Source organism: Notechis scutatus, chromosome 6 (assembly GCF_049901735.1).
Source record: "Notechis scutatus isolate UNSWTSFEM ecotype Mainland chromosome 6, rNotScu1.2, whole genome shotgun sequence".
Classification (NCBI taxonomy): domain Eukaryota; kingdom Metazoa; phylum Chordata; class Lepidosauria; order Squamata; family Elapidae; genus Notechis; species Notechis scutatus.
Genome location: NC_142014.1, coordinates 82852293 through 82875259, shown reverse-complemented (window position 1 = coordinate 82875259; position 22967 = coordinate 82852293). Strand labels below are relative to the sequence as shown.

At 42.5% G+C, this 22967-nt stretch overlaps 1 protein-coding gene across 1 annotated transcript; it reads left to right on the top strand.

Annotated features, from left to right (window-relative positions):
* Window positions 1–12104: 12104 nt before the first annotated feature.
* On the top strand, window positions 12105–13041 carry LOC148130295 (olfactory receptor 5V1-like). Its single transcript, XM_087969083.1, is given in 2 exon segments — window positions 12105–12152; window positions 12154–13041. Coding segments are annotated over 2 exon segments (936 nt in total).
* Window positions 13042–22967: the final 9926 nt, after the last annotated feature.

Genomic DNA, 22967 nt, shown 5'->3' with positions numbered 1-22967 from the left:
ACAATTTTATTTAAATCTTCAAAATAGTCCTTTCCAAGCCTAATTGGTATTGTTTGAAACAAATATAAAATTCTGGGTAAAATATTCATTTTAATTGTTGAAATTCTCCCTATTAATGACAATTGTAGATTTTCCCATTTTGTCAAGTCTAACACTATCTGTTGTTTAAGTTTAATGTAATTGTTCTCTTTTAATGTACTACATCTTGCTGTCAAATATATCCCCAAATACTTAACTTTGTTCATGACTTGAATTTTCAATAGATCTGCCAATTCTTCTTTTTGTCTTAATAGCATATTCTTTGTCAAGATCTTTGTCTTATCTTTGTTTATTTTCAAACCAGCCACCCTGCCATATGCTTCTATCTTTTCGAATAGTTTTGGTGCTGTTTCTAAAGGGTCTTCTAAAATGAAAGCCAAATCATCCACAAAAGCTTGCAGCTTAAATTCTTCCTTTTAAATTTTCATTCCTTTTATACTCTTTTCATCTCTAATATTTCTGTTTAACACTTCCAAGGTTAATACAAATAGCAAAGGTGATAGTGGGCATCCTTGTCTTGTACCTTTTCTTATATTGATGGAATCTGTCAATTCTCCCTCTATCATTACCTTTGCCGTTTGCTTATGATATATGGCTTCTATTGCTTGAATAAATTTTCTGGTGAAACCCATCTGTTCCAATAATAATAATAACATGAATCGCCAATTCACATTATCAAATGCCTTTTGTGCATCTAAAAATATCAAAGCCATTTGTTTTTCGGGGTGTGCCTCATAATATTCCAAAGTGTCCAAAATTACTCTCGTGTTATCTTTGATTTGTCTCTTTGGCAGAAATCCATTTTGGTCAGGATGAATAAAATTATTTAAGTATTTTTTGAGTCTTTCTGCCAGTATTGAAGCAAAAATTTTATAATCTGCATTTAATAAAGAAATAGGTCTATAATTCTTAATTTGCAATGGGTCAGCCTCTTATTTTGGAATAAGAGACCATGTTTTAGGTATCTTCTTCTTTAACATAACTTCATTCATGACTTCTAGCAATGGAAAGCTCAGCGATTCTTGTAATGTTTTATAAAATTCTGCCGGAAGTCCATCTGGGCCTTTTCATTATTTTGTTTCTTAAGTGCTTCAGTTAACTCCATCATTGTTATATTGCTTTCTAACATTTTTTCAGTCTCTTTAGGTATCTTAGGTAGGTTAGCATTCTGTAAATACTGTTTGACTCTTTCCTCATCAATATTCTCTTGCTTATATAATTTCCCTTAAAAGTCTCAAATAATTTCCTTCTTCTCTTTATTACCATGGCAAACTTGACCTTAGTCATCTATTAACTGTAATATTTTCCTTGATTCTTTCTCCTTTCATAATTTATATGCTAACCATCTACCTGGTCTATTTGCATCTTCAAAATAATTCTGTTTAGCACCTCTAATTTTCTGTGCTAATTCTTCTTTCTCTATTTGACCCAGTTTGTGTTTAATTATGTCCAATTTTAGCTTAAACAATTGAAGATCTTCAGGTTTTTCTGAACCTTAATCCAATTATGAAGTAGCTAATTATAATCCAAGATGAAAAATAAAAATGGTACAGAGAAAAAAGCCCAATAGTAATAAAAAGAAAAGGAGAAAAGATTTCTTCAGGTTCTTCTGAACCTTAATCCAATGATGAAGTAGCCAATTATAATCCAAGATGAAAAATAAAAATGGTAGAAGGAAAAAAGCCCAATAGTAATTTTAAAAAAAAGGAGAGAAAATTTCTTCAGGTTCTTCTGAGCCTTAATCCAATCAATAGTTAAGTAAAAAGGAAGGGAAGAGACAAGAGATTTTTTAAAAAGAACAAAAAAAGAAAAAGAAAAAAAATCTTCAGGTTCTTCACCACCTTAATCCAATTAAAAAGTCTCAAAAATAAAAAAATAAAAACATAAAAATGAACCAAAAGTATGGATGGAAAAAGCAAAAAATCCCAGAGAAGAAAGGGGAAAAAAATGAAAAAAAATTAGGCTTTCCCTTTAAAATAAAAAGCAAAAATGGAAATATTACAAAAATAAAGGTTTTTGTTTTTGTTTTAAAGTACAGTAAAGCTGGTAAGGAGGGGTAGCACAATTTAAAAAAATAAAAAGGACACACTGCACTTTATTTAATCATCCAAGGCTCTTATTATAACTCTCTTCTCCACAGACTTCAAAACCAAGCTTCAATTGTTGATAGAAATCCAGAAGAACACCTGCAATAACACTCTCCTGTGCTCTTCCCTCTATCTTATCACGTTGCAATGTCATTGAAAGGGAGTCTCTGATCTTTCTTTCTCAGCTTTCTCAGCTTCGTCTAAGATATTTTCAAGCCTCTAGTTGGCAGTGTTACAAAGTTTCTTTACTCTCACTTTCCCCCTCCTTTCCCAGGCAAAACGTAATAGAAGTTAAAAAGAAAAAAGAAAAAGTATATATATAAAAAAGAAAAGTAACTAAAGGGAGCCTCTAACCTAAAATGTTGCAAAGTCAGAAAAGAGAAGAAAAAATAGATGTAAATAAGAAAGAAGCCAGTCCAGTTAGCAAATGCTAAATCGCGATAGAAGTCCAGTAATAAGAAAAAATAAATGAATAGGGCGGAGCTGACATTGTGATGATATGGCATGCAATCTCGGAGGTCTGGGATTGCAGCCAATATCTTTGCCTCTGGACGGTCCCAACGGACCTAAACCATCCCGTAGAGACAGTGATAGTGAAGGACGCATCCTGTAGATCCCGGGATACCACAAAGTCCCTGGTCGATCCAGGAGAAGCCCTTCTTGCCAGCGGCAGAGAGGCAGCCATTAAAGCTGCTGAAGTTGGGACAGCTCCGGAACGGAAGAGACTGGAAAGAGAAAGTGTGTCGGTTTGGTGACAACTTTTTTTTAATCATAATTTTAAGACTTAAAGGGACACCCTAAGGAAAAGAAAAAATCTGTAAAAGTTTTGACAGAACAGAATAAGTGGCGGTTTTTAAACGGAAACGTCAAAGTAAGGCTTGGCTTTTTATTTTATTTTTCTTATTACAACACTGGAAGTTTTTAAGAAGAGTTTGGACAACCATTTGTCTGCAATATTATAGGGTCTTCTGCTTGAACGGGGATTTTTCTCATATGTCAATTAAATTTAGTTGCCATCATAGGACAATGTTTGCTGGGGCCCAAATAAATTCCCTGAATACACACAACCCAGGTGCCATGTCTTCAGGATCTCGGGGCTCTTATCAGGGATCCCCCAAAATTCCCAGATCAGCAGTTTAGCTGGTCATGGGCAGGTTCAGTGCAGTGGTGAAATGCTAATGGTTTGGCCCGGTTCAACCGAACCGGTAGCAATTTGCTCATGGTTCGACCCAACCAGTAGTCAAAGAAAGCTCCGAGAATCAGCTGAAAGGAGAAGGAAGAGATAAGTGCAGGATTGGCCCTGTCACCCACCCCTGAGCTTTTCTCTTCTTTCTCCTCTCAGCTGGTTGTCATGGCAGAGCCTCAGCTGGTCTTTGGAAAGTGGCACATGTGCACGCGTGAAGTGCACGATCACCGAACTGGTAGGGAAACTGGTAGAATCCCACCACTGGTTCAGTGTTAACAATGGATTGAGAGAGCCCCACAAAGGATCGACACACCTTGCCACAAGCCAAAAGTTGCCTTCTTCCATTTGGAAGGAAAACAAGGAAGAAGAAGAAGAAGAAGAAGAAGAAGAAGAAGAAGAAGAAGAAGAAGAAGAAGAAGAAGAAGAAGAAGAAGAAGAAGAAGAAGAAGAAGAAGAAGAAGAAGAAGAAGAAGAAGAAGAAGAAGAAGAAGAAGAAGAAGAAGAAGAAGAGAAGGAACAAGGAAGCAAGCCCTTCTTACAACATGAGATGTCTCTCTCTCCTCTCACAGATGAAGCAGTTTTATTGCAGAATCAATAAATCTGATTAACCCCCAGGGAGGAAAGTTGTGTGATCTTGTCGTCTTCCAAATCTAGTGATGCCAACAAGCTTCTTCCAGGTTGTCAATCAGGAGCAGAAATACTGTAGGAAAGCAAATTCTCTCTCCCCCTCCAAAAGAAATCCAACAGAAATCCATCCCCTTCCTTGCCTCTAAATGCCTCCATTCCCTTTGCTGGAGGGAACCCTGGTGTTGCCACTGAGCCAACTTGCTATCCCAGGAGGCACAGGGACAGGGGAGTGTGGCTCTCCCCTTTGAGACCCTGACAATTTTAAGTAAGGAGATCGCTCCTGCCTGCCTCCCTCCACCTGAAGGGACCTCTTTCGGGTAGCTGGAGGGAATGCCCTAGTTCCAGTAGAGGTCTTTGGGAAGGCCCTTAAGGCAGGGATCTATTGGGGATCTCTGGGTGGGAGAGAAAGAGATCTATAGGACTTACCTTCGGATAGCTGTAGCCAGGCCTCACACACCCCGACGCCTGCCTCGTCGGCCCATTTCTCCTGCAGCCAGCAAGGCTGGCAAGGCTTTCCTGAAGGCCTCTGGAGCTGAGAACAAAGCTCAGGATTGATCCAGAGCTCTGTTATCCACTGCAGAGGCCTCCAGGAAAGCCTTGCCGGCCGCAGAAAAAGTTCCCAAGGCCTCTGACAGCGAAAAGGGGCTGGGGTGTGACATGCACAAGTGAGGTTAGTCAGGGGATGACATCCCCCCAAAATAAGACCTGGTACCTTTTTTATTTTTATTTATTTATTTATTTGATTTGTCAATTGTTTACAAGATAATAAGTACAAGTGTATACATAGTTTTGAATATATGAAATGGGTACATATAAGAAAAATAAGAGAATAAGAGAAACAATAGGACAGGGACGGTAGGTACGTTGGTGCGCTTATGCACGCCCCCTACAGACCTCTTAGGAAAGGGGTGAGGTCAATAGTAGACAGTCTAAGGTTAAAGTTTTTGGGGTTTGGGAAGAGACTACAGAGTCGGGTAGAGTATTCCAGACATTGACCACTCTATTGCTGAAGTCGTATTTCCTGCAATCAAGTTTGGTGCGGTTTACTTTGAGTTTGTATCTGTTGTGTGCTCTTGTGTTGTTATGGTTAAAGCTGAAGTATTCATTGACAGGTAGGACATTGTAATGTATGATTTTATATACCATGCTTAAGTCGGACCGAAGGCACGGCGTAATTCAAGGTTTTCTAGTTTTAGAATTTTGAGTCTGGTGGCATAAGGTATTCTACAAACGAGTAGAAGAGTGGAGAACTCTTCTTGTGAAATACTTCTGGACTTTCTCAATTGTGCTAATATCACATACGTAATAAGGATTCCAGACTGATGAACTGTATTCTAGTATTGGTCTAGCAAATGTTTTGTATGCTCTGGTTAGTAGTGAGATATTACCAGAGAAAAAGCAACGTAGGATTAGGTTAACAACTCTTAATGCCTTTTTGGCTATGTAGTTGCAGTGGGCTCTAGCACTTAGATCATTAGAGGTGAGTATTCCCAGGTCCTTTACAGAGCTTGGGTCATCAACAAGATCTTGACTATTCAGCTTGTATTTTATTTTCTGATTTTTTTACCAATATGTAAGACAGAGCATTTATTTGTTGAGATTTGAAGTTGCCATATGTTAGACCATTCAGATACATAGTCAAGATCTTTTTGTAGGGTAGCAGTATTGTCTGTGGTATTGAACAGCTTTACATCATCAGCGAAGAGAATGCAATTGCTCTTGATATGATCACAAAGGTCGTTTATGTAGATTATGAAGAGAGTTGGTCCTAGAACACTGCCTTGGGGAACACCACTATTGACAGGTACTGGATTTGATAGGACGCTCCCGATTTTGACCATTTGTTGTCTGTTTGACAGGAATGCTTCTATCCAGTTATTCAGTTGTCCAGAGATACCATAGGATTTTATTTTTAGGAGTAGTTTGTCGTGTACCACTGAATCAAAGGCTTTACAGAAGTCTATGTAGATTGCGTCTATTGCTTTGCCCTGGTCGAGTTGTGTAGTCCATATGTTTTTGCAGTGTAAGAGTTGCAGATTACAGGATAGTTTTTTTGAAACCGAATTGTTTATTGGAGAGTAGGTTGTTTGTCTCTAAATGGAGGATGATGGATTGGTTAATAATTGATTCCATGACTTTACAGGTGACGCAGCATAAGGAGATTGGTCTGTAATTTTCAACTAGGCTTGGGTCTCCCTTTTTGAAGATAGGGATGACTGTGGCTTGTAACCATAGGTTAGGCAAGGAGCTGGTCCTGAAAGATTTTTCAAAGATTATGCTTAGAGGTTTGGCTATGGCAGTGGATAGCTTTCTTAAGAAGTAGGCACATATTCCATCCGGTCCAATAGATAGAGATGGTTTTAGATTGCGTAGTGCTTTTTCAACGTTGTCTACTGTAAAATCGATATGTATTAGATCATTGTTGTTATCTGTGGTACGGCTAGGAAACATTGGGCATGATCCATTACTGTTTACAAACACTGAGCCGAAGAATGTGTTAAAGATGTTGGCTTTAATGGTGTCGTCATGCAGTCTTTACCATCAGGTCCTATCAAGGGAGGGATGGACCTTGAGTCTTTAGTTTGTTGTTTACAAAATTGTAAAAAGCACGGGTGGAATTGGTGCTTAGAAGGTTTTCCTCTTGTTTAATGTGATAATTGGTGCATTCGGTCTTTATCTGGTGGCATAAATTTTTGTATCGGTTTTTGAAATTAGCAACGTGACCATTTGTTTTTCCGCCAGAGTGATCTCTTTTTGGATTGAAGTTTCCTTATTGATATGGGTAATCTGCTTTTTTGTTTTGTTTTGGAGTTGTTGTTGGAACATATAGTTTGATGACTCTTTTGACTTCAAGTAAAAAAATGTTGTAATGGTCTTCAACAGTATTGCATCCAGTGAATAGAGATTGCCAATCGAGGATGAGAGATCGTTATCTATAAGATCATAGTTGCCTTTTTGAAGTTACAATTAGGGATGACATCATTGTGGTGATTTTTGTGTGGACGTATGTTGAGGCAAAAGTCAATCATATTGTGGTCACTACTGGAAAAAGGGTTCTTTGGTTTGTATTCCGTAAATTAAATTCAAACTATTGCAGAAGATGAGATCGAGGCAGTTGTTTAGTCTAGTGTTGTTGGTTACTAGTTGTTCAAGACCTAGATTTGTAATAGCATTGTAGAAAGTTGTGTGTATGATTTCAGTTGTACAATTATTTAGGGTCCAGTCGATATGAGGTAGATTGAAATCTCCAAGAAAGATAAAAGGGTATGGGCAGGATGTAGCCCATGTTAGTAGTGTATTTAGCTTGTTTACATGTTCGATGTCATAATCAGGTGCTCTGTAACATAGTAAGAATCGAATTGTGATATTTAAGGATAGTTCACAGATGATGGTTTCAGGAAGGGCAAGCTCCTGGGTAACTTGGATATTTTTTAGATGTAAGGATTTTTTATAGAATATAGCAACACCACCTCCTCGACGATTTTCACGATCTGATCGGTAAACATGATAGTCTCTTACTGTGGTAATGGAGTCGGGAGAGATGCATTGAGCCATGTTTCACAGACAAATATAATGTCAAGTTAGCCATATTTAAGAGGATGAGAAATTCAGGTATTTTATTCACGAGGCTTCTTGCATTGAGTAGTTTGCATTTAAGTCCGGCAGCAGTTGGGATTGAGGTAGTTGGGGCGTGCGTGCCTAGTCTTGGGTGATGGTGGGTGGTGGGTAGTTTTGGGTGATGGTGGGTGGTGGTAGGTGGTTGAGGTAGGGTGGTGGTTGAGGGTAAAAGTTGGGTATTGGGTTGCGTGTCTTACTTTTGATACAGTCAGCATGGTAGTCAATGTACAGGTCCTTCTCTCCATTGTCTAGATGGGTTTTGAGTTCGATGCGGAGTGCACGGGAGCGGGCACGTTGCTGTATGGTTAAGTCAGGGCGCAACGGAGGTTTTTGTGGTTGGTGTTGGTTTTGGCGAGTGAGTTTATAGTATAATGAGTTTACGTTTGCTTGATTCATTTTTGCAAATGATCCTGCACAAGCGTGAAGCCACAGAGCCGTCTCTATTTTTGAGCTCTCGGTCAATGCGGGAAATGTCAACTATTTCATCACCGGAGATGGTTGATGCTTGGTAATCTCTGATGATGTTTCTCGGACAGTTGTGATGTCATCATTGACAATGCTGTCTTCTAGTCCAAATAAGATGGCGTTTGGACGTTTCCGTTCACGCTCAACAGCTTCTCTGATGAGGATTGGGATATCAATATTTGTCTGGGTTGTGTTTATTTGTGGATTGGGTTTTGGATTGGATTGTGGTTGTTGGGTGGAGATGTGGTTTGTAGCTATTTGATGTTCAGGTTTTTGTGGCAAATATATATATGTTGTGCCTCCGAGGTTTGAACCAGGTCAGTCAGCAGGTGTAGGCTCGAGTGAGGAGGAGGATCTGGCATTGAGATTCGAGCCTGCATTGCTGGTTACGCTGAGAGGAGTCTGGGGAGGAGGAGGAGTTGAATCTGAGGGATGAGCCTGATTTATTAGAAGTTTCAGAGGCGTCTTCCTCTTCTGAACTCCTCCCTGATTGCACATCAGGTGTTAACTGTTAATCAGGAAAGTGTGCCAGAGGCTTCAAGAGATGATGAAACTGCCGGATGCTGGCTTGATGCTAGGAGTAGGAGAAGATTGAGACGTCAATCTCAATTAGAAAAGAGATGTCCAGCCAAGGATTAATTAATGAGACTGACACACCCCTTCAGGGGATATATATGAACGTGCTAACGCCTCTCCCCTCTCGAAGCAAAGTGGATTTTGCTTTGGAAAGAAGTGCGTCTGACTACAGCGTTGTGATTTATGGACTATACAGAATTGCCAGACAGATTCTAGGAAGATTGCCAAAGGACTGTGCAAACAGAGAATTAACTCTTCTGTCTCTGGTTTTGTTTAGCGTAAAGTATTTGAACTCTGGAACTTGAGATTCTCACCTGTGGATACAGGTGGGACATATATATATATATATATATATATATATATATATATATATATATATATATATATATATATATATATATATATATATATATATATATATATATATATGTGATAGGGTTTTATTTTCGGGGAAACATGGTATATATAGGAGCCTCCGTGGCGCAGTGGTTAGAGTGCAGTACTGCAAGCTACTTCTGCCGCCAGCTGCCTAAATTTGGCAGTTCAAATCCCACCAGGCTCAAGGTTGACTCAGCCTTCCATCCTTCTGAGGTGGGTAAAATGAGGACCCAAATTGTAGGGGGAAATATGCTGACTCTGTAAACCACTTAGAGAGGGCTGGAAAGCACTGGAAAGCGGTATATAAGTCTAAGTGCTATTGCTATTGCTATATAACACAAATCAAAATTATACATTATACATTCAGGCACTAAACTGTGTGCCTTAGCAAGAAGTCAATGGCCCTGACTAGTTTTGCTGGGAAGGGAAGGAGGGAGGATTTAAACCTTACATTTTATAACACGTGCTTGGATTCATTTCTGGAACACCAGCTACAAAGTACAGTGAGAAATGAATTCTAGAATGAAGCTTGTCAGGTTTACTCTCTTCCTTCCGCCATGTCCCCCAGCCCTCGTACAACTAAATGAACCCTGAGCCAGCTAACAAGTCCCAGTGGTGAGTTTTCCCCTGGAGTGTTGCTCTGAGTCTCCTCTCAGCTCTACTCCCAGCAGGAATATTCTCAAGGCCTGCACACCAAGGCACGTTCCCCCACAAGAGTTACCACCTGTCACACAGATTATGCAGGAACCAGGAGTGCGGCTTTTGTTGTGGGAATGAGATCCTAAACATCTCCCTGGCTGTGGGCAGAGCTTTGGCTGAGCCACCTCCCTCCCTCTTGGTGTCCCAATCCAATCTGGGAGAACTGGGGGAGAAGGTAGGTGACTCTTCTTCTACCCCAGCTGAGGTCTTCTGAGGGTGGGTTAACCAGCACAGGTTAATTTCAGCTTGGAAGGAACAGAGGTACCAAGAGGACGTCTAGGATTTTGAAGATCAAGAAGGGTAGGCGTCTTCTGCGTAAAGCTGAGCGTAAGACAAGCATTCATCTCCGTGGAGATTAGAATAAGTTCCAAGGTCATAATTTGGGCTAGGTTGAGCCCCACATTTATTGAGAGAATTTAAAGAACTTCCTGAGATTAGAAGAAACCCTAAAATGGAGAAAATGTGACCACAGCCGAATGGGCCTTACCCTTCAATCAATCAGAATGAACCGGAAGGGACCTTGGAGGTCTTCTAGTCCAACCCACTGCTCAAGCAGGGGCTCTAGATCACCCCAGACAAATGGCTGTCCAGTCTCTTCTTAAAATCTCCAGGGCTGGAGCATCCACAGCTTCATTGTCCTCCCTGATAGGAAGTTTCTCTTAATTCCTGGTTGCTTCCTCCTTGATTAGTTTCCATCCATTGTTTCTCATCCTGCCCTCGGGTGCTTTGGAAAACAGGTTGACCTCCCTCTTCTTTGTAGCAGACCCTCAAATACTGGAATATTGCTATCCTGTCATCCCCCTCCCCAGTCCTTCTATTTATAAAATGAAGCATTGCAGTAGCTTTTTTGGCTGCTACCCTAGCTGCTGCCTCATGTTTAAGTGATCGTCCACTAGGACTACAAGGCGCATCTCACAGTTACTGTTCTTGAGCCAGGTTTTGCATAATCTGCACTTGTACCTGTGGTTGTTCCTGCCTAAGTGCAAAACCTTGTTTTTCTCCACATTACATTTCATGTTGTTGGATAGGCCCATCATTCAAGATTGTTTTGGATCTTGAGCGTGTCTTCTAGGGTGTTGGCTATTCCTGCCAATTTGAGTGCCATCTGCAAACTTGACAAGTTCCCCTTCTATTCCTCATGTATGTTATTTATTAAGATATTGAAGAATACTGGGTCTAAGATGGAACCTTGTGGTACCCCACTGCTTACTTCCCTCTATGTAGAGGTAGACCCATTAAGGACTACTCACTATGGTATGTCAGCCAGTTACAGTTCCATCTGGTGGAGATGCTGTCTATCCCACATTTTCATAGTTTACCAAGAAGAAGGTTGTGGTCTACTTTGTCAAATGCCTTGCTGAAGGCTAATTATACTATGTCCACAGCATTTTCCTGCTCTTTGAATTTTTCACTCTGTATAAGAATGAAATAAGATTGGTCTGGCAATTTTAACAAACCCATGCTGGCTACTAGTTACGACTTCATTTGTTTCTAGATGTTCATAGATCTGTTTTTTGATTATTTTTTCAGTATCTTCCCAGGTATTAATGTCAGGCTGACTGGTCTCTAGTTTCCTGGTTCTGTTAACCCCCGCTCCTATCTTTTTGAAGATGGGAACCACATCATCTCTTTTCCAATCCTCTGATACTACCCCAGTGCTCCAAGTTTTTTTAATATATGATACAATGATATATTGATATAACATCTGCCAGCTCCTTCAGAACTCTGGGGTGTAATCCATCAGGACCCAGTGATTGATATTCATCAAGATCAGACAGGTGTTCTTACCATTTTCTTGCTTTTTACATTTTTATTTCTAGTCTGCCTTTTACAGTTATGGCCTATAGTTTCTTTTTGTGTGAAGACTGATGCAAAGGATGAGTTGAGCAGCTCTGCTTTCTCTCTACTGCCTGTCACTTCCTCGCCATCTTCTTTCTTTAGTGGACTGACTGTTTCCTTGACATCACCCTGCTGCTAATCTCACTCTGGTGCTAATTCTAATTCAAAATAACAGAATAATAGAGTTGGAAAGGACATTGGCTGTGCAAAATGGTTCTGATTCCAAGCTTGGAAAGGATGTTCCTTGGAATTTCTCAGCATAACAAAAATCCCAAGAATCAAGAGGGAAGGGAAGGGCAGGAAGGAAAGGGCAGGAAGGAAGGAAGGAAGGATGGAAGGAAGGAAGGAAGGAAGGAAGGAAGGAAGGAAGGAAAGGGAAGGAAGGAAGGAAGGAAGGAAGGAAGGAAGGAAGGAAGGTAGGTCCCAAAATACCCACCTGTATATGTTTGACCTTTCATACAGACTAACTTCAGGTATAAGAGATCCCTCAAATTTCATTCTGCACAGATTGAAAGCTCAACTAATCACTTTCTCATTGTGCTTCTTCCATGCGTTTTTCTCTCTCTTCCCAGCTGTCCCCTTTCTTCCTCATGGATTCACAGAACAAAACCGAAGGGACAGAATTCATCCTCCTGGGCTTTTTCCAGCCTTTTGAGCCACCAGGCTCACCTTTTCTTGGTGTTCCTGGCTGCCTATTTGGCCACGCTGATGGGCAACTTCATGATCATAACCCTGGTTCTCCTGGATTCCTGCCTTCACACCCCCATGTACTTCTTCCTCAGCCAGCTCTCCTGCTTGGATATTTGCCTTTCTTCTGTGGTTGTACCAAAGATCCTGGTGAACCTCCTACGCCAACATCACACCACTTCCTACAACCAATGCCTGGCACAAGCCTTCTTCCTGATCGGCTTTGCAGGATGTGAGCCAGCATTGCTGGCCATCATGGCTTATGACCGTTATGCTGCCATCTGCCAACCTTTGCACTACGCCCACCTGATGAGGGGAGAGTTGTGCATCCAGCTATCTCTGGCCATCTGGCTCTGGGGCTTCCTGGACTCAACGATTTACATTGCTCTGGCCTCTAGGTTGGAGTTTTGTGGAAACCACCAGATTCCTCATATCTTTTGTGATGGTCCCCCATTACTGAAGATTGCTTGCAGTGATACGTCCATCAATGAGTTGGTCACTCACATCATTGGCACCTTTGTGGGTCTTGTCCCTCTTGTGCTCATCATCCTGTCCTATTTCTACATTTTGTCCTCCATTTTGCAGATCCGCTCCAAGATCGGCAGGCGCAAAGCTTTCTCCACCTGCGCTTCACACCTTGCCGTAGTAACACTCTTTGTTGGAAACGCCTTTGTGAACTACAACCAGCCCAGTGCTGGCTACTCTCTAGAAGTGGACACTTTGATCTCCACCATGTTTTGCATCGTCACCCCCATGCTGAACCCCTTGATCTACAGCCTTCGCAACAAGGAGGTGAAGGGGGCCCTGGGGAAAGTTCTCAGCTGCTGGAGAATAGCATAATTTTCATTCATTTATTGACAATAAACATTTCTTGTGCTGTCTGGAAAGAGCCCATGGGAAAAAGTTATCCTTTGCTGTTGGCATGTTCTGCTATGAGGATATGAAGAGGGTTTGTTAAGAAATGCTTATCTTCTCTGGAAATGTCTTTACTTTATCTTTTTTTCTGTTTTACCTCATCCAAAATAGCCTGCATTTTATCTTCTTTTTTTGAATTCACTATTATATTGTATAAAATAAGTTCCTACGTTGGTGAGATGCAATTGTGGGATTCAATTTTCTTTACTACCGGTTCTGTGGGCGTGGCTTGGTGAGCGTGGCTGGGGGAGGAGACTGTAAAATCTGTAGCCAGAGGTGGTATTTGCCGCTTCTCTGAACTACTCAACATTTCCGCTACCGGTTCTCCAGAACTGGTCAGAAGCTGCTGAATACCACCACTGGTGAGATGTTACTCCCACATTGACCCTGAATTCTTCATTGTTCCTTCCTTTTGGCAGTTCTGTGCATGCACAGGCTGGGAACCGGTTCCAGAAGCTCCCCCACCTCACTGCTGTCTGAGCCCAAAGGCAGCTGATGGCCCCATCCCTGCCTCTGATGCAGAGCCCTCCTCCGGGCTTTTCTCAGCCTCCAAGATTGGCCCAGGTTCCTCCCCAACCTCTTCACTACTGTCCAAATCTGCTGCCAGCTCCGTCAGCTGCTGGCGGGTCACAACAACACTCTCCCCTTTTCTCAAAGACCCCTAAGTCTATTGATCTCCTCCCCCCACTCTGGGGCATCAGGCATGAGGCATAACCTGATGCCAAATAGCATTATATTTCACCAAGGTTTCAATTTTCATATCCTGCTACAGAAGCACTTTGACATGAGCATTTTGCCCTAGGACTCATCTTTTTGTTCTTGGTAGCCCTGAGCCGGGACCTCTTGGCCCAACAGGGCCAAGCCACAGTCTCTTTCACTTGTTGGCAACCCAAAGGGAGAGCTGTTGTCGCAACTCATCAATGTGCAGACTCAAAAGCAAGTTAATTACTGCCCTGTGCAAAGGATATCCTGATGCTGCATGAGGTGGTGGTAGATTTTTTCCATCTTATGACACACAAGGTCTGTTGAAGTCAGGGCTATCGTCACAACTCAGCCAAGAAGCAACAGATTAAACAAATCGAGGAGAGAAGCAACCTAGAACTAAGGAGAAATTGCCTGACAGTGAGAACAATTAATCAGTGGAACAGCTAGCCTCCAGAAGTTGTGAATGCTCCAACACTGTAAGTTTTTTTTTTACAAGTTGTATTGGTTTTTAAAGAGAAACAAAAACAAACAAAACATAAAAACATCCAGCTTTCTTTCATAAGTGTACAAGCAATGTGTCGATTGGTTTACAATTTTTTTGTGCATCCAATTCATAGTCTAAATTACAGTTACATTGCATAATAACTCATATTATCAATCAAAAATTGAATACCCTAGTATCACTATTAAACAATCATTTGACTGTAATTTTGTTCATTCATACTTTGCGAGATAACTATAATTTACTTAGGGGAATCCCGGCACAGTTGCTGATTGTTGGGAGGTAAAAAGAAAAGAGAAATACCTTAAGGAGTGACTGGGCAGCGAGCAACGGGTGGACGGGGTGAGCGAGCATAGGGTTTTGGACAGGTGGGGCAAGCAAGAGAGCCATGACCAGGTGACCGGGTTGGGGGTGTGGCCATCCAGAAGTTACTACCAGTTCAGTGACCCACGCCAAATCCTTACTACCGGTTCACCCAAACCGGTGAGGACTGGCTGAATACCACCACTGGTAATCGCCAATGCTTGTAATGCAGCAAGGGAAGCAACCTTTGTGGACCCTGCTGTCCCCTCCTCCCGCTGCTGCTCTCCTGGCTATCTTCTCGTTGAGCTTTCTTCTCACCTAGGAGCCAAAGGCACTTGTCCCCAAGGCTGGGTGAAGATCGATGCGTTATGCTACAAGGTCTTCCCAGAAAAAAAAGGACGTGGGAGACTGTAGAGGTTAGAAAGTATTGTGATCCTGGGAGTATCCTGGCTCAAGCAGAAGTGAAATCTAGGCAGAGCTCCCAAATCCACTCTGGATGTCCTGAGTGAGAGCCTTTAACTATAGAAAAGAAAACGGCCATATCCAGGTCAGCTTCAGGGTTGACATCAGTGGTGGGATTCAAATGTCACTTTGCAAGTCATATTAGCACCAGAAGCTTCCATGCTGCCACATTCTTGAGCGTGGGAAGTTGGGAGGGGGGATTTCATGGAGCGTATGTGGTTAGACATAATAGCATTCTTCTTTAAAGTCAAGGTCATGTTTTTCCTGCACCTTGCTGAGAAGTAGTAGAGGGGAATGTCTCAAGTTGGAATGGATGGTGGTTGGGGCATGTGATGGAATGATGGGTGCAGTGGGTGGATTTGTATTTTTTTACTTATTGGAGGGAAACCCAGAACTTTCAGATTTTACCAGATGTGCCAGTATACCTTCTCTAATAAAAGGAAACATTGAGAAAATGCTTGTCTTGGAGTTTGTAATTGGAGTTGGTTTTTTCTGGAACATTGACATCAAAACATTTTACTACCATTTCTATGGGCATCGCTTGGTGGGTGTGGCAGGGGAAGGATACTATAAAATCCCCCTTCCCTCCCCTCCCCACTAACCTGCTTTCTAGCTCCGTTCTCCTGTGCAGGGCAACCAAAAGAGACCCAGCCGATCAGCTGGGACTCAATGGGAGGCAGAGAAGAGATATGGGGTTGGCAGGGCCAGTCAGAGGTGGGATTGGCTGTTCTCCAAACTACTCAAAAGTTCTGCTACCGGTGCTCCAGAACTGGTCAGAACCGGCTAATACCCACCTCTGGTGGACATCATCCTTCCCATCACCACTGATGAGTCAGCCCAGCAGGACTTCGCAGGGTTGAAGTTGGAGTCGAGCTGGTCATATCATTTAAGGGTTGTTAGGAGTGGACTCTTCAATGACCATCTCAGAATTCATCCATGTTAAAAAAAAAAAGTCATGTCAGCTGGTGCTCCATTCAAAATCCAAGAAAGAAATACTTAGACTCTTTTAATCAGAGAAAAGATATCTTTTAATGGAAATCAAGTGGTAGCAACAAAAGAATTCTGAATCTGAGAAAATGGGCGCGTAAATCACACATACAAAGTAATGGCAACGTTCCCACCCCCAATAGTTCAATTGGCTCATCCAATTAAAAGTTGTGTATATCATCATGTGGGTATCTCCAGGTGGTGACGAGGCTTCTGTCCGTTGACCTTGACATAGTTTGATAAAGGGTTGCAGCTGCGCATAGCATAGGATAGAAACCTAAGCAAGAATGTACACCCCCAGCATATACAGTTCTGGATTGTAACACCTCCAGCTCACTTCCCATAATCATTCCCCCCTCCTCGCCCCCGTTACTTATGACAGCTGAAAGAAGCAAAGCAAAGGGAGAAAAATCTTGAAGGCTGACATTTGGCCCTCCTAGAAAAGAGACATTAGTCCTAAAAAAGATAAAAATAGAAGGTAATAGAAAATATACATGTAACAGCAACATACTAATTTTTAGGGTTTATCAGGATATTTAACACGAAATGCCTTGATAAGTGTAGGAGCTCTAACGTCCTTCTCATTCACCCACTCAGCCCGGGAAGGAGGAAAATGTTTCCAAGCAAACAAATACTGGAGTCGACCCCTTCGTTTTTGAGAATCCAAAATTTCTTTAACTTCAAAATGTTGTTCACCTTCAATTAGCAATGGTACAGGGGGATCAACCTGAGTTGGTCTTGTTAAGCCTGGATTCCCCAACTGGTGTTAAGGAAAACAAACTAAACAGAATGTGCAGCGAAGTCAGATAGGAAGACAGGTAAATGGGTGAGATAAGTTTTCTAGTTAACACGCAGTAAAAATACAGATACGCTTGTGCTATCAAAAATATTGTTTATTCCATTTAAGAATTATAGCATAGTCAAATAAACGGTCCATTAGTCATATATCAATTTCAGTCAAGTCTTGTCGGGGATACTCTATTTGCAAAGTCCGTGTTGAATAGCCAATGTCAGTTCACTTACAATAAATCAGTCCAATCTTTATATTCTCTCCGTTGAGAAAAATCAACACTCCTTCTTCTCTCTCCGTTTCAGCAAGAACGCAGTCATCAATCCATCCAGTAATTAGGGATCAGTAAGCTAGAGAGAGCGAGCTGCAATTGCCTCGCTTCTGATATAGTGCTTTTACAACCACACCCTTAATTACATTCTTGCAGTTAAAGTTACACACACTTTAACTAACAAACCATGATACCTTATTTATTATTTTTACCCAAACCAGTTAGGGTAAACAATGTTATCCCTAACAGGTCTCAAGTCAGAGGTATGTTCAGGTTTTAACAAACTAACATGGAAAACAGGGTGGATCCGTCGAAGAGTTTTTGGTAATTTCAGTTGGACAGCCACAGGGTTCACAATTCGTTCAATTGAGAAAGGTCCAACATACTTAGGTCCAAGCTTTTTTGACTTTTGTGTAGTCTGAAAATATCTGGTGGATAAAAAGACCCTGTCACCCACTTGATATGGTTTTTGTGGAGTTCTCTTTTTATCTGCAAATTTTTTATGAGCTTGATGAGCATCATCTAATGCTTTAGAGGTAACCAGTCAGGTAAGCTGGAGCTGTGTTATCCATTCATCTAATGACTGAATGTTAGGTTTCTCCCGTGAAAGCTCGGGTATGGGTACAAAGTCTTGTCCCGAAGCTACTTTAAACGGAGTAAACCCAGTACTACTATGTACCAAATTATTATATGCCACCTCAGCGAATGGCAATAGGTCACCCCAATGATCTTGCTGATAATTTATATAACATCAAAGATATTGTTCCAATACCGAGTTAGTCTTCTCACAAGCCCCATTGGTTTGTGGGTGGTGGGTGGAGCTTAAGCCCTGGGCGGAGCCCAATAACTTCAGGAACACCTTCCAAAAGTTTGAGGTAAACTGGACACCCCTGTCTGAGATTATGCATTCAGGGACCCCATGTAACCTGTAGATTTGTAAAATAAACAGTTTAGCCAACAGTTTTCGCAGATGGGATTTTCAGACAAGGTATGAAATATACCTGTTTGGAAAACAAATTGGTTACTACTCAAAGAACTGTATTCCCCCCACTTTCAGGTAATTCCACTATAAAATCCATAGAGATTTCCTTCCATGGAGCTGTTGGTCTAACCACATTTTGTAGTAAGCCTGCTGGTTTACCAGGAGGCCGTTTGGCTGAGGCACAAATAGGACAACTAGCTACATAAGTCTCAATGTCCCTTTTCAAGGTAGGCCACCAAAATTGCCTTTCAACTAAGTGTAAAGTTTTCACAAAGCCAAAATGACCAGTGGCTTTAGAGTCATGAGCTTACTGTAATATTTGGTTTCTCAGCTTCGCTGGCACATATAATTTGGCCCCCACCCATGCCAATCCATCTCTAACCGTACAGTTATTTGAGCGAGCAAGGAACCAATCATCAAGTTTTAGAGCATCTCTTAACTGTGCAGTCAAATCATTTGATAAATCAACCTCCTTCTTTTTCTGGGCTCTGGTAACCACTGGAACTGCCAACTGTTTGGTTGGGACAATCGGCCGTACCACTTCTTGTCGAGCACTATTATATTGAGGTAATCTAGATAAAGCATCCATCATGAAGTTCTCCGCCCCCCCTGGAATGTACTTCAATGAAAAATTAAAGCGCTTAAAGTACTGCGCCCAGCGAACTTGCTTGGGAGACAGTTTCCGAGGCATTTTCAAAGCCTCCAAATTTTTATGATCTGTCCACACCTCAAATGGGTGTTTCGCCCCTTCTAAGAAATGCCTCCAGGTTAACAGAGCCCAATGAACTGCAAAAGCTTCTTTTTCCCAGATGGCCCATCTTCTTTCGGTTTCCGTTAGTTTACAGGAAGTATATGCACACAGTTGCAGAGTCCCCGTCCCGTTTGCTTGTAGTAACACCGCCCCGACTGCTACGTCACTCTCATCGGCTTGGATTACAAAAGGAGCATCCATGTCCGGGTGCTTGAGTACTGGTTCAGCAGCAAACAGTTGTTTCAGCTTCTCAAAAGTGGCTTGACATTCCATGGACCAATCCAGTGGTTTACTAGGCTTTGGTTTCACCTCCCCTTTGGTTTTTAGGAGATTTGTGATAGGCATTGCAATCTTTGCAAAAGCAGGGATAAATTGACGGTAAAAATTAGTGAATCCCAAGAAACTTTGAAGTTGTTTCCTGGTGCGGGAAGGGGCCCATTCCAAAATGGCACGAAGCTTCTCTGGATCCATTTCTATGCCATCATGTGAGATGCGATAACCTAAATAGTCAATTTTTTCCTGGTGGAATTCACACTTGGACAACTTTGCATACAGCTCAGCAGCTCGAAGTTTTTCCAGAACTGACTGCACTAGTTTCACATGTTCATCACAAGTCTCCATATAGATAAGAACATCATCAAGATAAACCAACACCCCTTTGTATAGGTGTTCATGTAATACCTGATTGATCATTTGCATGAATACTGCAGGGGCCCCCTGTAGGCCAAATGGAAGAACGTTGAATTGGAAACAACCCATTGGGCAGTTAAAAGCAGTTTTCCATTCATCCCCTTCCTTAATTCGAACCCGGTAGTATGCTTCTCTCAAGTCGAGTTTTGTAAAAGTTTTCCCTTTGGCCAAGTGGGCCAACATCACGTTCATCACGTTCATCACGTTCTCCACTGAAATAGCGTTCAGGTTTCTATAGTCAACACATAAACGAAGGGAGCCATCTTTCTTTTCACGGAACAATACTGGTGCTGCTACCTGGGGTCTAGCGGGTTGGATGAAACCACATTCCAAATTGTTATCAATAAATGACCGCAGCTCTTCTAGCTCCCGCGGTGTCATCGAGTACAGTTTCGGTTTTGGGAGTTTAACCCCTGGTAAAATTTCAATGCTGCAATCTGTTGAGCGATGGTGGGGGGAAGCTCATCTGAGTCCTTTTCACTGAATACTTCCTTTAAGTCCCAATATTCCTCCGGAATTTTCTCCCCCCCCTTCAGGCTCTCGGAGCCAGTGGAGGCCAGTTCAGTGGGATTCTTGAGTTTCAGTTGAGATCGCCCCTCCCCTTCTGGGCGCTGGTCAGTACATATACGCAATGACCCCCTCCTCCAATCGACATGGGGGTTCCATTTCCAGAGCCAGGGCAACCCCAGTATTAGGGGCCGCTCCATCCCAGGAGCCACAATAAAACACAAAGTCTCTCTATGCTTCCCCATCGTCATTTCTATTGGTTCCGTTATGAAATGTGCAGGGCCACCCCCAGCTACTGATCCATCCAATTGGAAAAAGGCTATGGGTATTTTTAAAGTCTTCATCCTTAAGCCCATTTTCTCCATACCTTGTGCACCCAGAGTCTAACAAGGCCATCATTTCCCCTTTGGCTCCCAACGTGGGTACCCTTAATCTCACTGGAATGGTCATAGGGCCCTTGTTTGGACTTACCAGTGAGTCATCTTCCGATTCGGATTCACTCTCTTCAGAAGAGGTTGGAGCTCCCAGCTCCTCTCCTTTCAGAGGAGCGATCTCTACAACCTCCTCTGCTTTAAGCACCGTTTCACGAGGCTTTGCTGGGTTTTTTTCAGGTTTTCTTCCTCCTCCAGGCACCCCCTTTGGTTCTAGCTTGGCACGGCAATCTGCAGCCCGGTGACCTTCCTTCCCACATCGGAAGCAAGTAGTGGTCTTGGGTTTTGCCGCCATTCCTCCCTTTTGAGGTTTTAAGGCTTCTCGAGGGCTGGTGGGGGAGGATTTGCTCCAACCAACCCCCCCGGCATCTGTTTTGGGTCAGATCAATTTCCACCTCTGCTGCCAGCACATACCACAGCTGCAGCTCACTGGGGTCTCTTCTGGCAATACAGCTTTGATGTACATCTTCATTCAACTCATCTTTAAAAGCTTCTATCAGGGCTCCCTGGGACCAGCCTCGAATATGACACACCAGCTCTCTAAATTCCTGGGTGTAGTCGGCCACTGATCTCCACCCCTGATTTATGGTCTTCATCCTAATTCTGGCCTTACGTTCAGCAAGTGGGTCTTCAAACCTGGCCCGCAGCGCAGTCATGAACAGGTCATAATTCAGCAGCTGGGGGGCATTATCATTATGCAAAGTCACCATCCACTTTGTAGCTGTTCCCTCCAGAGCCCTGGTAACACATCTAACTTTGGCTGCTTCTGAGGAAAAAATCCTCTCCGTATTCCTCCACATGGCTCCAGACTTGTGCCAGGAAGAATCCTAACTCCTTGGGATACCCCCCATATTTTACTTCCAACGGAGGCACCTTTGGAGTTCTATGTCTATGGCAATTACTCCTCTCGCTGGAAGCCCCTGGGCTGCTGCTGCCTGTTGCTCTAGCCCAGGTTGACTTATGGGGGTGGCTGCTCTGATTCTTCTGGCTGGGGCTGCCTCCCCCTCCTCTCCCTCATACCTTTGATCAGTTTGAGGTTCTCTGATAGCTTCATTTAGAAGATGCATGGCTTGAGTTAGTAAAAAATTCTTTCTTTCCTTCTCCTGCCATGGCTCCTCTCTTCCATGCCAATGGGTAGTGGTCACTCCTGGAGGAGGCTTTTCCTCAGGATCCTTCCAGCTGACTCCCAGGAACCATTTGGGTTTTACAGCTGGTTTTTCCCCAAGATTTAGTTCTGCTAACAAGTCGGCTTCCCCTGCTTCCTCTAGCAGCAGAGAATCTTGTCCTCCAGTTGCTCCCAGGTCTTCTTGGTCGCTGGCTGGATTTGACATTGTGTTCAGATCCCCTCAGAAGAAAATTTATTATTTCTCTGGGTGGGCTGGTAATGGGGAGATTCAGAATAATGTCAGCTGGTACTCCATTCAAAATCCAAGAAAGAAATACTTAGACTCCTTTAATCAGAGAAAAGATATCTTTTACTGGAAATCAAGTGGTAGCAACAAAAGAATTCTGAATCTGAGAAAATGGGTGCGTAAATCACCTATACAAAGTAATGGCAACGTTCCCACCCCCAATAGTTCAATTGGCTCATCCAATTAAAAGTTGTGTAGATCATCATGTGGGCATCTCCAGGTGGTGATAAGGCTTCTGTCCGTTGACCTTGACATAGTTTGATAAAGGGTTGAGCTGCGCATAGCATAGGATAGAAACCTAAGCAAGAATGTACACCCCCAGCATATACAGTTCTGGATTGTAACACCTCCAGCTCACTTCCCATAATCATTCCCCCCTCCTCCCCCCATTACTTATGACAGCTGAAATAAGCAAAGCAAAGGGAGAAAAGTCTTGAAGGCTGACAAGTCCACTCTGTTTTGAGAGCAGAGCCCAGCAGAGAGAAGCCCTGTGTTGGGTGACGTGATCCTCTTAAATTTAATATCTCAAGTCTGATCCAGTGGGTGGGCTTACTGTCAAGGAGTTACACAGCAGCTGTGCTTCCTGAGGGGAGATCCTATACCATTTGGACAAATGGCATCCAATCTCTTCTTCAAAGCCTCCACTGATGGAGCACCCGCAACTTCTGGAGACTACTTGTTCCACTGATTAATTGATCTCACGGTGAGGAAATTTTCTCCTTGAAATTTCTCCTTGAGTTAAAAAATTGCATTGCTTCAGGATTTCTGGTCCTGATTAACAACCCGAAAACAGCTAGTTTGCATCATTAGATTTGGAACACCATAAATTCCGAGGTGGTCATCGAAGTGTCCACTTCTCATTATCCCAGAATTCAGCAGCCATTTCCCCATCCCAGGGATGGGATATCCGTTGAGTCCAGGTGAACGTCAACCCTGTATTGAACAATCCTAAATGGCACAATGATGGTCACCAATTGAACTGAGAGAAGGTGGGCAGGAAAAATCAAACCACAACCTTGCAAATATTGCTAAAAGATGACTAAATTAAGTTTGTAGAA